Source organism: Megascapheus bottae, chromosome 9 (assembly GCF_031878675.1).
Source record: "Megascapheus bottae isolate mThoBot1 chromosome 9, mThoBot2.hap1, whole genome shotgun sequence".
NCBI classification, from domain to species: domain Eukaryota; kingdom Metazoa; phylum Chordata; class Mammalia; order Rodentia; family Geomyidae; genus Megascapheus; species Megascapheus bottae.
The window spans coordinates 6,054,403-6,069,312 of record NC_143517.1 but is presented as its reverse complement, the minus strand read 5'-3'; the positions used below and the strand labels follow the sequence as shown (position 1 = coordinate 6,069,312).

Genomic DNA, 14,910 nt, shown 5'->3' with positions numbered 1-14,910 from the left:
AAATTGTATTTTTATCATTGACTTAGGTTTTGTATCTCTTTTAAAGTATATAAAAGATTTTGAATCTTGAGTCTAAGATTTTTGTACTTTTTGACTGATTCATTCCACTCTCTTTCTGTGTGTGTGTGTGTGTGTGTGTGTATGCATGCATGTGGATTCAATGCAGGGCTTTGTGCTGCCCAGGCATATGCTTTACTCCTTTATAGAAAGATTTATTAGCAAATTAATGTCTATTAGCATTTGCCGTATTTGTATCAAATGTGGTTTTCTTATTATTTACCTTTGAATTGACTTGGAGTTCATTAATATGCAGTAGTTTATATTAATATTGTTTTATATAGTTTGTTTAGTTATATATATTAATGTTTTACTTTCTGTAGTGCTTTGGTTGTTATATAAAAATAAAATGTAGTTAAGTAAAAGGGAGGAAGCAAGCATTATTATTATTATTATTTTTTTGCCAGTCCTGGGCTTGAGCTCACGACCTGAGCACTGTCCTTGGACTTTCTCAAAGCTAGAGCTCTACCACTTGAGACTCAGCATCACTTCTGGCTTTTTTTCTATGTATGTGGTACTGAGGAATCAAACCTGGGTCTTCGCACATGCTAGGTAAGCACTCTACCAAAATCCCGGCCCAGCAAGCATTATTTTACCTGATAATTTTCTGTTTAAGATGGAACCTGTGTTATTACTTTAGTATATCTCTTTTTAGCCATTTTCTATGCATACTTATTAAAATAAAGTGATGTTTTTCAACAAATGACATGATATATTACATGGTCTTTTTTCTTTTATCTAAATGAATACACCACCTCCTACACAGTTGATAATATGTCTATGACTTTAAAAATTGTTGGTTAGCTTACAATTTAGTGGAAATGTAGTTTTCCCTGTACAACCATAATCTTCTAAATCATATTTCCATATTGCATATCTCAGTAATTTTCATTTTTTTTCTCTTGATGTCAACATTCTTAGTTATGTTTATAGTTGTTGGTCACACAATTTGTATATCTGTGGGCTTTTATGTACATCATTAAAACGCCCTCTTGAGTACCAATTTGTAATGCCTTTCAGTAGTATGTGGGCGTGTCCATGTTCCTGGTGATAGGATAGTACCTAACAGGTTCCTGGATATCTGGGCTTCTAGGTACTAGTACCTACTCTGGATCTAACCATTTGTTCTTATATTCCACCCCACACCTTTTTTCTTTTATTAGTTGTGGTGTTTGAATTGAAGGCACTATCTCTGAGCTCTTTTGCTCAAGGCTAGTGCTCTACCACCTTGAGCCACAGCTCCACTTCTAGTTTTCTGGTGATTAATTAGAGCTAAGAATCTCATGGACTTATCTACTCAGGCTAGCTTTGAACTGTGATCTTCAGATCCTAGTCTCTTGAGTAGGATTATAGGTGTGTCACCAGTGCCCAGCTGTTACTGCATTCTTGCCATTTTGATAGGTGAAATGGTATCTTAGTGCAATAGTGTAACTTGTTTTAAAGTGGATTTTGGTCCTTTCCCCCTCTGGGGTGTTGCTTTTCATATTCTTTACTATTATGTAGAAATGAGTTATATGCTTATTGATTTCAGACTCTTTTATGGGATATATTAGTTCCGTGCATGCCATTATTTCCAGCTTATTTGTTGAATTTTAAATTTGGTTTATATGGCACTTTAATAAAGCTTCAATTGTGCCATCAAACTTACTACTGTCTTCTTCCTTTGTGGTATCAGCTGTAGGTGTGCCATTCTTTGAGAAAGCTTCCCTGTCCCAGATGCATATGCATTGGAAGGGACTCCTCATTCAGTGTTTATTCAACATATGGGTACTGAGTCCCTGTCAAGTACACAGACTCTGGAAGTGGTACTAATAAGTAAAGGTGTTCATAAGTAAAGGCTTTTCCCTTCAGGAATTAAACTGAAGGCTCATTTTAATTGCAGGGTCTGGTGGGATGGACCTTTTTATGGGTTCTTGCCAGGAAATAAGCTTTTGTCTTTTGTTGTTGTTGTGTTTGTTTGTTTGTTTGTTTGTCAGCCATGGGCCTTGAACTCAGGCCCTGGGTAATGTCTCTGAGCTTTTTCACTCAAGGACAGTACTCTATCACTTTGAGCAACAGATAACTTCTAAGCTTTTGTCTTATTCAAACAAATCAACAGAATATCTGAAAAGCTAAAACAGAAATGCTGATTCATCTTTTGTTTTGTGAAAAGTGTAAATATTTCTACTTCAATGTTTTTGACTAAAATATGCAATTATTCATTACTTTTAACTTTCTAAATAATTTGAAGATTATCATAGGTATATTGTGTAATGAAAATGTTTGTTATGTGGTAGGTAGACTGTCCACAGAAGATACAACTTAGATCAGAATGAATATGATTTTGGGTAAGGATATGTTCTCCTATAGCATAATCTTGGTCAAGACTTGTGCTCTACTACTTTAGCCATGCTTCCAGCCCTGGCATGATCTTGTTACATGCTATTTGATACACTGAGAATTTACTGAGTGAATGAATATTGCATGAAGTATACTTCAATTTATATGCCCTTATGTGCTTTGAAAGGTTTTTCAAAACATACCTATTGAATAGAGTTGTATATATCAAACTATAATTTTTTAATTTCAGGGAATACTTTTATTTTATTTTATTTTTTTACATATATTTTTATTGTAATTAATAAAAGGGTTACATGATATTTGCCAGATACAAGGTGCATTAATTCACATACATTGATACCCTTTCACATATCTTGGTACCCATTACCCTCCCCCCGCCCACCACCCACTCCCCATATTGGTTTTCCCCCCTTCCCTATCAAGTTTCAGATAGCCAAATACAAATAAATTCAATATATCAGATAACAAAGTGAGATACTGTAACAATATGAGATACCCAAGGGACAGCAAAGGAGATGAGGGATAACATAGTACATTAAGGACAACAATCATTCGTTTTATGGCTTTTGTTTCAATATCCTGGAGGTCCTTTCAATTAGCTTCATACTGTATGGCATTATGTATCAAGGTTTTGCTCTATTGCAGATCTCTGCTAGTAGAGCCCAAGGTTTCTACTGATTATGACAAATGAGGGAAACCATTGAGCCTAAGTTCCTTTGAGTCTGGCTTACTTCACTTAATATGATTTTTTCTAAGTCTTTCCATTTCCTAACAAATGGGTCGATGTCATTCTTTCTGACAGCAGCATAGAATTCCATTGTGTACAAATACCACAACTTGTTGATCCACTCATCAACTGAGGGACATCTAGGTTGGTTCCATATCTTTGCTATGGTGAATAATGCTGCAATGAGCATTGTTGTGCTAGTGGATTTAGTATGCCCTAGATTCTGGATGGTTGGGTAAATGCCAAGTAGTGGAATTGCTGGGTTATAGGGGAGTTCTATGTGTAGCCTTTTGAGGAACTGCCATACTGCTTTCCATAGTGGTTGAATGAGTTTGCACTCCCACCAACAGTGTAGTAATGATCCCTCCTGGTCACATCCCCTCCAGCATCTGTTATTATTCGTTTTCCTGATCCTGGCCATTCTAACTGGAGTGAGGTGGAATCTTAGAGTTGTTTTGATTTGCATTTCTTTTATGAACAGAGATGTGGAGCATTTCTTCATGTGTCTATAGGCCATTTTTGTTTCTTCTTCAGAGAAGACTCTCTTTAAGTCTTTGGCCCATTTTTTAATGGGATGGTTGTTACTTTGGAGATTAGTTTTGGAGTGATTCAATTTTTTGAGTTGTTGATATATATTTTAGATATGAGGCCTTTGTCTGTTGTTTGGTTGGTGAAGATCTTCTCCCACTCTGTAGGCTTCCTGATTAGTTTACTAGCTATGTCCTTTGCCATACAAAAGCTCTGCAGTTTAGTCAGTCCCACTTATCCAGCCTTTCTCTGATTTGTTGTGATTCTTGGTCCTTATTAAGGAAGTTTCGACCTGTGCCAAGGAGACCTAGTGTATCTCCTATTCCTTCTTGTAAAGTTTTCAGTGTGTCAGCTTTTACCTCCAGGTCTTTGATCCATTTGGAGTTAATTCTAGTGCAAGGTGACAAAGAAGGATCCAACTTTAGTTTTCTGCAGGTGCTTAGCCAGTTCTGCCAGCACAACTTATTGAAGAGGCTGTCTTTCTTCCATTCTACTTTTTTGGCTCCCTTGTCAAAGATTAGGTGGCTATAGGTCTGTGGTTTAATATCTGGGTCCTCAGTTCTATTCCATTGGTCTTCAGGCCTGTTATTGTGCCAGTACCAAGCTGTTTTGAGAATTATAGCTCTGTAATAGAGTGTAAAGTTTGGAATTGAAATTCCTCCTGCGCTGTTCTTTCTGCTAAGAAGTGTTTTTGCTATACGGGTTCTTTTATTATTCCATATGAAATTTTGAATTGCCTCTTCTATTTCTTTCAAGAATGCCATTGGGATATTGATGGGTATTGCGTTGAATTTGTAGATACCTCTTGGCAAGATTGTCATTTTCACAATGTTGATTCTTCCAATCCAGGAGCATGGGAGGTTTTTCCATTTCCTTAGTTCTGCTTTAATTTCCTTTTTTAGGATTTTAAAGTTTTCATCAAAAAGGTCCTTTGCATTCTTAGTTAAGCTAATTCCTCGGTACTTTATTTTCTTTGAGGCTATTGTGAAAGGAGTTGCTTTCCTGATTATTGCCTCGTTCCTCTCACTGTTGGCGTAAAGGAAGGCAGTTGATTTTTGAGGGTTAATTTTATAGCCTGCTACTCTTCCAAAGTTTTGAATCAGCTCAAGGAGCTTGGGAGTAGAGTCTATAGGATTCTTTAAATACAGAATCATGTCATCTGCAAAGAGGGATAGTTTTATTTCCTCTTTCCCTACTTGGATCCCCTTTATGCTTGCTTCTTGCCTTATTGCACAGGCTAGGAATTCTAGTACTATGTTAAAGAGGAGTGGAGAGAGTGGGCATCCTTGTCTCGTTCCTGATTTTAGAGGGAATGGCTTTAGATTTTCACCATTAAGTGTAATACTAGCAGTGGGTTTCTCATACACAGCCTTTATTACATTGAGGAATGTTCCATGGATTCCTAGTTTCTCCAGAGCTTTTAACATAAAGGGGTGCTGGATCTTGTCAAATGCCTTTTCCGCGTCTATTGAGACAATCATGTGATTTTTGTCCTTGCTCCTGTTGATGAGTTGAATTATATTAATTGATTTGCGTATGTTGAACCAGCTTTGCCTCCTTGTGATGAATCCAGTTTGATCATAGTGTATAATTTTTTGGATGAGTTGTTGTAGACGGTTGGCCAGTATTTTGTTGAGAAGTTTTGCATCGATGTTCATCAAAGGAATAGGTCCATAGTTCTCTTTCTTTGATGAATCTCTGTCTGGTTTGGGGATGAGGGTTATACTGGCTTCATAGAATGAGTTTGGTAAAGAACCTTCATTTTCAATTTCGTTGAAGAGCTTGAGGAGTATTGGTGTGAGCTCTGCTTTGAAGACCTTATAGAATTCAGCTGTGAATCCATCTGGCCCTGGGCTTTTTTTAGTGGAAGTTCTCTAATTGCCATTTCTATTTCAGAGCTTGAAATAGGCCTGTTGAGTTGGGTTAGCTCTTCTTGGTTCAGTGTGGGTATGTTACTATTGGCTAGGAATTCATCCATTTCTTCTAGATTCTCAAATTTGTTGGCGTAAAGGTTTGAGAAGTATTCCCTCATGATATTCTGGATCTTGGTAATTTCTGTCGTGATATTACCATTTTCGTCTGTGATTTTGTTTATTTCGATATGCTCTCTTCTTTTTTTTTGGTAAGATTTGCTTAGGGTTTGTCAATTTTGTTAATTCTTTCAAAGAACCAACTCCTTGTTTTGTTGATTCTTTCTATAGTTTTTTTGGATTCCAAATCATTTAATTCTGCTTTGATTTTAACAATTTGCTTTCTTCTACTGGGATTATGGTTGGTTTATTGCTCTTTTTCCAGGAGTTTAAGGTGAGACATTAACTTGTTGGTTTGCGATTTTTCCAACTTTTTGTTGTAGGCACTCAGCGCTATAAATTTTCCTCTGAGTACTGCCTTTTCTGTGTCCCAAAGGAGTTGGTATTTTGTGTGCTCCTTATTGTTAAATTTCATAAACTGTTGGATTTCTGTTCTGATCTCTTCGATTACCCATTGGTGATTCAACAATGTGTTGTTCAGTGTCCATGAGTTACAGGGTTTTCGTTGGTGGAGATGTGTGCTCAGTTCCAATTTGATGCCTTTGTGGTCTGAGAGTGTGCATGGAATAATTTCAGTGTTTCTGAATCTGTCCAGGTTTGTTTTATGGCCTAAGATGTGGTCTATTTTGGAAAATGTTCCATGTGCTGCTGAGAAAAATGTATATTGTGTTGTTGCTGGGTAGAATATTCTGCAGATGTCTGTTAGATCTAGTTGGTCTATATAGTTGTTCAGTTCTAAGGTTTCTCTGTTGAGTTTTTGCCTTGTTGATCTGTCCATAGGTGAGAGTGGTGTGTTAAAGTCACCGACAATCACTGTGTTTCGATCTATGTATGGTTTCAGTGTAAGTAAAGTTTGCTTGATGAAGTTTGGAGCTCCGGGATTGGGTGTGTAAATATTTAGGATCGTTATGTCTTCCTGGAGGAAAGATCCCTTTAGTAGTATGTAGTAACCTTCTTTGTCTTTTCTTAATAATTTTAGTTTGAAGTCTATTTTATCTGATATGAGGATGGCAACTCCAGCCTGTTTATGGGGGCCGTTAGCTTGATAGAGTTTATTCCAACCTTTCACTTTCAAAAGATGATTGTTTTTTTGGGTAAGATGTGTCTCTTGAAGACAGCAGAACGATGGCTCTTGCTTTTTGATCCAACTAGACAGCCTATGCCGTTTAATTGGAGAGTTAAGTCCATTGATATTGAGAGTTAGGATTGAGAGATATTTATTAGTTCCTACCATTTTTAAAAGCTTTTATTAGGGCCTGTGTCTTGACAGTTCTTGTGGTCCTTAGGTGGTATGCTGTTTAGGTGCCATTTCTTTTCAGGGAACACTTTTAATTGTGCTGTATTTGATTTATAGACTAAGTTAAACATAATAACCTCATATAAACCTAGCTGAGTTAGTATATTGCATCTTATTTGGCCTCCAAATAAAGTATAATTCTCTGCCCACAGATTTTCTGCTTAAGGACCCTGGTAGGTTGAAAGAGCCGTATACAATTTGGTCTGATTCTCACAACAGTCTTAGGAAAATGAGGAGGCAACCCATTTGCTGTTGCTGTTTTTGTGTGTTGCCGAGAGAGGTCATATGTTTAACTGTGTATATAATTTTGTGTGGTCATGAATAATCAGGACTTGCTAGTGCCTAGGTGTATCCATTTGAAACATAGCAAACATTTTAAAGTTTGGCACTAGAAATAATCAAATGATCAAAAATCTGCTGAAGTTATATGATCCTTTATTGTGACAATGTTTAGAAAAGAAACACATTTTCAGTAATTCTGTTTGCTAATTGCATTTGGATCCTATTTGATAAAAGTATCAGAAGTTCTAATAAAATGGGGTTTGTACCAATTAACATTAATTTCATGGTTTTTTTTTCCTAGTGTGCTAAAACATTTATAAATCTGATGACTCATATCTCCAAAGAACAGACAGTGCAGTACATACTAACGATGGTTGATGATATGTTACAGGTAGGTGTATTCTTTTTTCTTTCTTTGTTTCTTATTTATTTATTTATTGTACTAATTATGGGGTTTGAATACAGAGCTTGAAAGCTGTATCTGAGCATTTGTGTTCAAGGCTAGTGCTTTACCACTTGAGCCATGCTTCACTTTGAGGTACTTTCTGTTAATGCTTCACTTAGGCTGTTCTGCCTCCTCCCTATTTGAGTTCTTCTGCTTGACAGACAGGATAGTCACACATCACACGTTAGTATTGGTAGAAGTATCAAAATAACTTTAGAGACAGCATATCAGAAGTACCAGCAGAGAAATATAACATAGTTTCACCTCTTGATTTAAAGTAATGGTAATGATTAAACAACAATTTTGATGTGCAAAATAATGTCCCTAATACCAACCATGCCTACCCTTTGCCCATAATAATATCAGTGACAGATAAGCATACAGCAAAAAAATAACACACACTGATGGATGATAAAATGGAAGGTTGGGAAGCTATACACAATCAGTACATTATTCAGTTCTTTCAGATTACTGGTGTAATTTCTTTTCTGTTTAGGAGAATCATCAGCGTGTCAGCATTTTCTTTGACTATGCGAAACGTAGCAAGAGTACTGCCTGGCCTTACTTTCTGCCAATGTTGAATCGCCAGGATCCCTTTACTGTTCATATGGTAAATTTTCATAACATTGGGTGTGTGTGTGTGTGTGTGTGCGCGCGCGCGTGCGTGCGATACGTAGTTCAATAAAGAACACTGGATTGTAGATGACTGTAGATAACAGGATAATGATGAATTTATTAACATCAAAGTACATGGCAAATTCATGTATGTTAAAAGTTAGAGGTTGCGAGGCTAGGAGTTTGGACTAGTGGTAGAGTGCTTGCTTAGCATGCATGAAGACCCAGATTCAATTCCTTGGTACCACACACATAAAAAAAGCTGGAAGTGATGCTGTGGCTCAAGTGGTAGAACTCTTGCATTGTGAAAACACAAGGACATTACTCAGACCCTGAGTTTAAGCCCCAGGACTGGCAAAAAAAAACAAAACAAAAAACAAAAACAGCTGGAGGTCAATAGGAGGATAAAGCATTTTTACTACATAGAAATTAAATTTTGCTATGAAATAGCTACTGAGGCTTGTTTTAATTCAGTAATGAATCACCTTTATGTATCTTAAGCACTTTTCTTTTTAACTATGCTTGGAAACTCTGTTATTTGAAGAACCTTTTATGGAGTCTGGGGAAGTAATGAGAGAAGCTTTTTGGATTGCCAATATAGTGGGGATTGTGTGTTTGGTATGGAGGAACAGGCAGGAACGCTGGAGGTTCTTCATTTCAGTAGAAGTCTTTAATTTTTTTTTTTCTAGTTATGGGACTTGAACTTTGGGCCTGGGTGCTCTCCCTGAGCAATTCAGCCACTTCCGGTTTTCTTGTGGTTAACTGGAGATAAGAGTCTCATGGACTTTAGTGCTGGGCTGGCTTTGAACCTTGATCCTCAGATCTCAGCCTCTGGAGTAACTAGGATTACAGGCGTGAGCTCCTGTTCTTGGCAGGTCTTTAATTTTTTATGTCAAGGATCATAAAATATATTTGTGCATACATGTCTTCCTTTTTCATCCCTCTGTCCCTCCCTTCCTTCCTCTTTTATCTCTCTCCCTTTATGTCCCTCTCCCTTTTCTTTTGTCATCCGTCCTTCCACATTTATATTTATTTTTATTTTTTATTTTTTTGCCAGTCCTGGGCTTGAGCTCAGGGCCTGAGCACTGTCCTTAGACTTTCTGAAGGCTAGAGCTCTACCACATGAGCCTCAGCACCACTTCTGGCTTTTTCTATGTATGTGGTACTGAGGAATTGAACCCGGGTCTTTGTGCATGCTAGGCAAGCACTTTAACCACTAGGCCAAACTCCTGGCCCCCACATTTATATTTATTTACAGATTTTTCTATCTAATATAGTAAAACATTTATAAAAAGTTAAAAAGGAGGACTCATAAAGTAAACTGCGCATTAATGAATAGTTTTTTTTTTTTAAACCCAGTGATATATTTTCTTCTGTTGAATAGTAGAAGTATGTTTTGACTGTTTGGGTGCTTGGATGTCTTCCTAGTGTTATATTGTAAAATTCACATATATCCAGGTAAGCCAGGGTTTACAATAAATGGCCTAATAAACTTTTTTTTTTGGTGGTGGTTCTGGGGATTGAACCCAGGCTTTTTCTATGGTAGGCAAGCTGTCTGCTATTGAGCTGCCTGCATTCCAGTCCCATATTAACTTTTTGATACATAAGTGACTTTTAGCTAATCTTTGAAACTTAGAGGGTTAGACTCCTGTTAGTTTACATGTACTGATGGGTTTATACTAGCTGAGAAGTGTCAGGTTTCTTTATTCCTTATCATTATCTTTTTGCTTATGCATGTATTTCTTTTTTTTTTTTTTTTTCTTTTTGCCAGTCCTGGGCTTGGGCTCAGGGCCTGAGCACTGCCCTTGGACTTTCTCAAGGCTAGAACTCTACCACCTGAGCCTCAGCACCACTTCCAGTTTTTTTTTTCTATGTATGTGGTACCGAGGAATCGAACCCTGGTCTTCATGCTAGGCAAGCATTCTACCACTAGGGGCCAAACTCCCGGCCCCTTATGCATGTATTTCTGACAATATTTTTAGTCTCTGTTCTTAACAGGATTCCTTTTAATTCAGTTGTTTATTCTGTTAGGGTTTTTGATGGTCTTTAGATGAATCCTAAATCATACTTTTGAAATGTAAAAAAGGAATGTCAATGTTCTTAAAACCCAACTAGTTTTAGTTTATTTTAAAGGAAATATTTAAAAATTACATTTTGACTGGGAGCTTGGCCTAGTGGTAGAGTGGCCTGCCTAGCATGCATTAAGACCCTGGTTTGATTTCTTGTTTACCACATACATAGAAAAAGCCGGAAGTGGTGTTGTGGCTCAAGTGGTAGAACTCTAGTCTTGAGAAAACCCTAAGGACAGTGCTGAGGCCTTGATTCAAGCTCCAGGACTGGCAAAAAAAAAAAAAAAAAACAGACAAACCCAAAAACCCATTTTGAATGTTTGAATTTCAAAATCAGATAAAAAATTTATTCTTACAGGAATTGAGTATGACAAAAATCACGCAGCAAAGTGGCTACAAGTCCTGGCTTTTAAGGCATGCAGAATGATTTTAAGAATCAATATTCAGATATTTTTTTATTCATTTTCAGGCAGCAAGAATTATTGCCAAGTTAGCAGCCTGGGGGAAAGAACTGATGGAAGGTAGTGACTTAAATTACTATTTCAACTGGATAAAAACTCAGCTGAGTTCACAGGTAACAGAAATTTCTTTTAGTATCTTTGAAAGGAATATAACATTCATGTTCCCTTAAGCAGTATTGAATGTGATAATTATGTTGAACTACTACTCTTGGATGTTCTTCTTTGGTTGTAATTTAAACTTTGCTGCCTTTTCTGCCACTTGGGTTTCCCATTCTTGCTTTTCAGTGGGAAGGGACTGTTTCATTCTAGGTGGCTGCCAAGGTTGTATAGCTTGGAGAAATTAAAGGATCTACAGAACAACAAAAAGCTACTCACACAAGGCGGCTGATACAAGAAGAGAAGTGGTCTAGCAGAGAGAGCCACTTGGCCAGCTCCAGGGCAGGAAGCTTCTAGGCACACTTCCCCCTCTGCCTCAGGAATCTGAACCAACAAGATTTGTCTGAGAACAGTTTCTAATGAGGTCTGGTCATTTAACCAGGCTAAGCTGTTCAACTGGTTACGTCAATAAACAAACTGGTCTTGAGTGCTGCTAGGGGAATTTCAACAGAACATTATAGATTAATAGTCAATCTGCTTGTCTTTCCCTGGGCAAGCCTGGGTTTGCTCAGTCCAACTGTGAGATGATGAATGAGCAGCTCATTCTCCATAGCATCCCAATGTGATCATGGGATGCTAAATCCAAATTGAGACATGATATTTATTGGTCATTTTGTTTGCTTTTGGGTCTCCCCAGCTCTGCTTTTCCATGGAGGAAGATAACTGCCTGGTATATAACTGGGAATGTAACAAGTTTTCTGTTTCTCTTTATGGTTGCTTAAATAGGGCAAATGATGGGATACTTGAAACTGCCCTTTGGGGTGTTTATTTTAGGCTTCCAGTGACTGTTATGGTGCTCAGAAAAGGAGAGAAAGGGAAGTAAGTGGGGAAGAGTATTCTGGGTACAGAAAAGGTACCAGAGAATGAGATTTTGTTCATTTTCATAGGTTATAGCATGGGAGAATGACAACAGGAGAAATAATATTGATAGTTATAGTACTTTATAACAGTATTTATTGCAATAAACACCTATTTAATTTTCGGGAATTTTTAAAAATATTTTTTATTGTAATTAATAAAAGGGTTACATGATATTTGCCAGATAGAAGGTGCATTAATTCACATACATTGATACCCTTTCACATGTCTTGGTCCCCATTACCCTCCCTCCCACCCCCTAATTTTCGGGAAATTTTACTTCAGTTAATTCTATTATTTTAGTAAATTTTAGTTTGAGGCACTGGAAAGATGCCATGGTATTTGGCTTAGATTTACTTTTTGTCTTAATCCTATAAACTTTTTTTTTGTGGGGGGTGCTAATTGCTTTTTTTGTTTTTTTGGTACCACTACTTAGGGCCTAGGCTCTGTCTCTTACCTTTTTATGCCCTAGACTGGCACCTTAGCACTTAGCTCCACTTCTAGGTTGTTGATAGTGATTTGGAGATAAGAGTTTCATGGACTTTCTTGCCTGGGCTGGTTTCAACTTAGGATCCTCAGCTCTCAGCTCCCTTTGTAGCTAGTATTATAGGTGTGAGCCACCAGTTCCTAGCTCACTAATTGCCTTTTATATTTGTCTTTTTTTTTTGCCAGTCCTGGCTTGAGCTTAAGGCTTGAGCACTGTCCTTGGACTTTCTCAAGGCTAGCACTTACCACTTTAGCCTCAGCACCACTTCTGGCTTTTTGCTATGTATGTGGGGTACCGAGGAATTGAACCCGGGTCTTTGTGCATGCTAGGCAAGCACTCTACCACTAGGCCAAACTCCGGCCCTCCTTTTATATTTGGATAAAGATATTTTAGAATGAATTTGTTAATGAAATTAAAAAAATTTAAAATGTAGAATCAGTTTTGACCTCTTTTGGGCTCAGTTTTATTAAGTATTTTTATAAGAGCCATCAGTTTGCAGATTTTACTGAGTTTGGGGGGGTGTTTACTACATGAAAAATAGGTGTGTGAGAATGAGATTTTTAAATTTCTAATCAATGCATATCATTTGGAATCAGAATGCTTAGTTATTGGGAAACACTCCCTTCTTCTTTTTATGTTTCAAAACTATGGGTCCTCGTCAATAAACATCATTTTGCCTTACTGTTATCTTTCTGGTTGGGCTCAGATGTAGCTAAACTCATACAATGCAAGCGTAGGGAAGAGACTATAGTAGTAGGAGCACTGTCTTTTTGGCCAGTTTCACCATAGCCTTCCCTCATGGCAGTGTCATTTGTCTTGTGCCTTGTCTGAATGATTAACATGTGTTTCATGCTCATGTGGTGGTAACAATGTCCAATAAGTGGGGGAAAATATTTCTGTCATCACTAGTGGTAGGAAGCATTGCCGTGTCCAGAACAGCCTTCATCAGAATTGAGCTATTTTGTATTAGATAAATGCTTTCTAAGCCTTTTCTGTATTTCTCTTAATGCACTGTTTTACCACAGTCTTTGGTTCACATTTATGGGTTAGTATTTCTGCTTTGCAAGGCCTTCTACTTCAGGGTCCTTCTTCAGGGTACAGGCAGTCTGTCTTCGCTTCTGGATTTGTCCACTGCTTCTGCTTGGCTCTGAACTTGCTCTTTCCCTTGCTCTGGGCAGAAACTTCTTCCATTGTCTTGTTTTAGAGTTTATTTATTTATTTATTTTTGTGCCAGTACTGGGGCTTGAACTCAGAACTTAGAGCTCTTGCTTGGCTTTCTTGCTTCTAGTTGGCCCTTTACCACTCGAACTACATTTCTACTTTCCAATTTTTATTTTCTACATTTTGTAATGGTGCTGTACAAGTCTCCTTTTCTCTACCATAAATGCTTTCTCTTTCATGTAAAGGATTGTAGTAGAAATAAACTTTCAAAAGCCCAAGTTTTGCAACTTTGGGCAGTTTGTGTTCTTTTACTTTATTGTGGTAATTTTAGAAGAAAACTATGTTGTCTATTATTTACTAAGTGACAGTTCAGTAACTTTACTTACTAGTTACTAAATAAAACAAAGTAAACATTTTCTTTTAGAACCTCATTATTACTTTCTCTTATTTTTTCAGTCTTTGGCTTTCTACTATGTATTTTCTTTGGTCATTTCTATGTAACATTTATTTTTCATTATAACCTGTTAGCTTTATTATGCATAACCCAATTTTAAGTCTGTGTAGAGTCTTCTTCTTATCAGGTACCTATTTCACAAAGTTTTGCCACAAAATATAATATAGATAATTAGTACATGTCAGTCTTTTGAAAGATCAGTCTAGTTACTAAATCCTTTGCTAGTTTCACTTGTGAAACTTACCTGGAACTTAACATTCAGTTTATTCTGTTTTTACCAGTCTCTTGATTAATGGATCATCTGGAAGTATAAGATGGAATATTTTATGTCATCATCTTGCTTTTTGTAAAGTAGAATTAGTGAAACAATAGTGAAGTGTAAAATTCACTTCACTTTTTTTGGAGTAAGCTAGTAGATTAGGGCAAAATTAAAAACAAAACTAAGTAATAAGTCATTTATTTTGCAATAGAAACTGCGTGGTAGCGGTGTTGCTGTTGAAACAGGAACAGCCTCTTCAAATGATGTAAGTACATCCCTGCTTAATTCACCAGCTTCCTAACTCCCAGAAATACATAATTGATTCTCAGCTATTGAAAGTGTTGGCAAAAATATAAACTCATGGCTTTGGTGTGTTATCTGTCTCCAGTCAGTGTAATTTCATTGAAAAACTATATACAGATATTCATGGTCTCTATTGATCTTTTTCTCCCCACTGTGGGAGACATGAGGGTTGTCCTTCTTTGTTTCTTTTTTTTTTTTAAAAGGTACTTTATTTTAGACTGAGAGTCAAAGCAGGAATCTGAATTCAAATGTACAGTTGGAGTAAATAATCATTAGGCTACTCTCGTCATACTTCATTTGTCTTACAAACTGTTTATTATCAGTCTAAGCAAAGGGGGACTAGTGAATCAGACACTTGGTAGGACTTCAGCTAACTAACTA

The 14,910-nt window shown here is 37.0% G+C and overlaps 1 protein-coding gene across 2 annotated transcripts in view; it reads left to right on the top strand.

The window, feature by feature from the left end:
* The window catches only part of Atp6v1h (ATPase H+ transporting V1 subunit H), a 100,942-nt gene that overhangs the window by 11,049 nt on the left and 74,983 nt on the right, over window positions 1–14,910 (top strand). The window contains exons 4-7 of one of the 2 annotated variants that reach the window (XM_090338819.1): window positions 7,563–7,652; window positions 8,203–8,316; window positions 10,860–10,964; window positions 14,438–14,491. In XM_090338819.1, the coding sequence (XP_090194945.1) occupies window positions 7,563–7,652; window positions 8,203–8,316; window positions 10,860–10,964; window positions 14,438–14,491 (363 nt within the window). The remainder of the gene's footprint in view (window positions 1–7,562; window positions 7,653–8,202; window positions 8,317–10,859; window positions 10,965–14,437; window positions 14,492–14,910) is intronic. The other variant, XM_090338820.1, reaches the window with a different exon arrangement.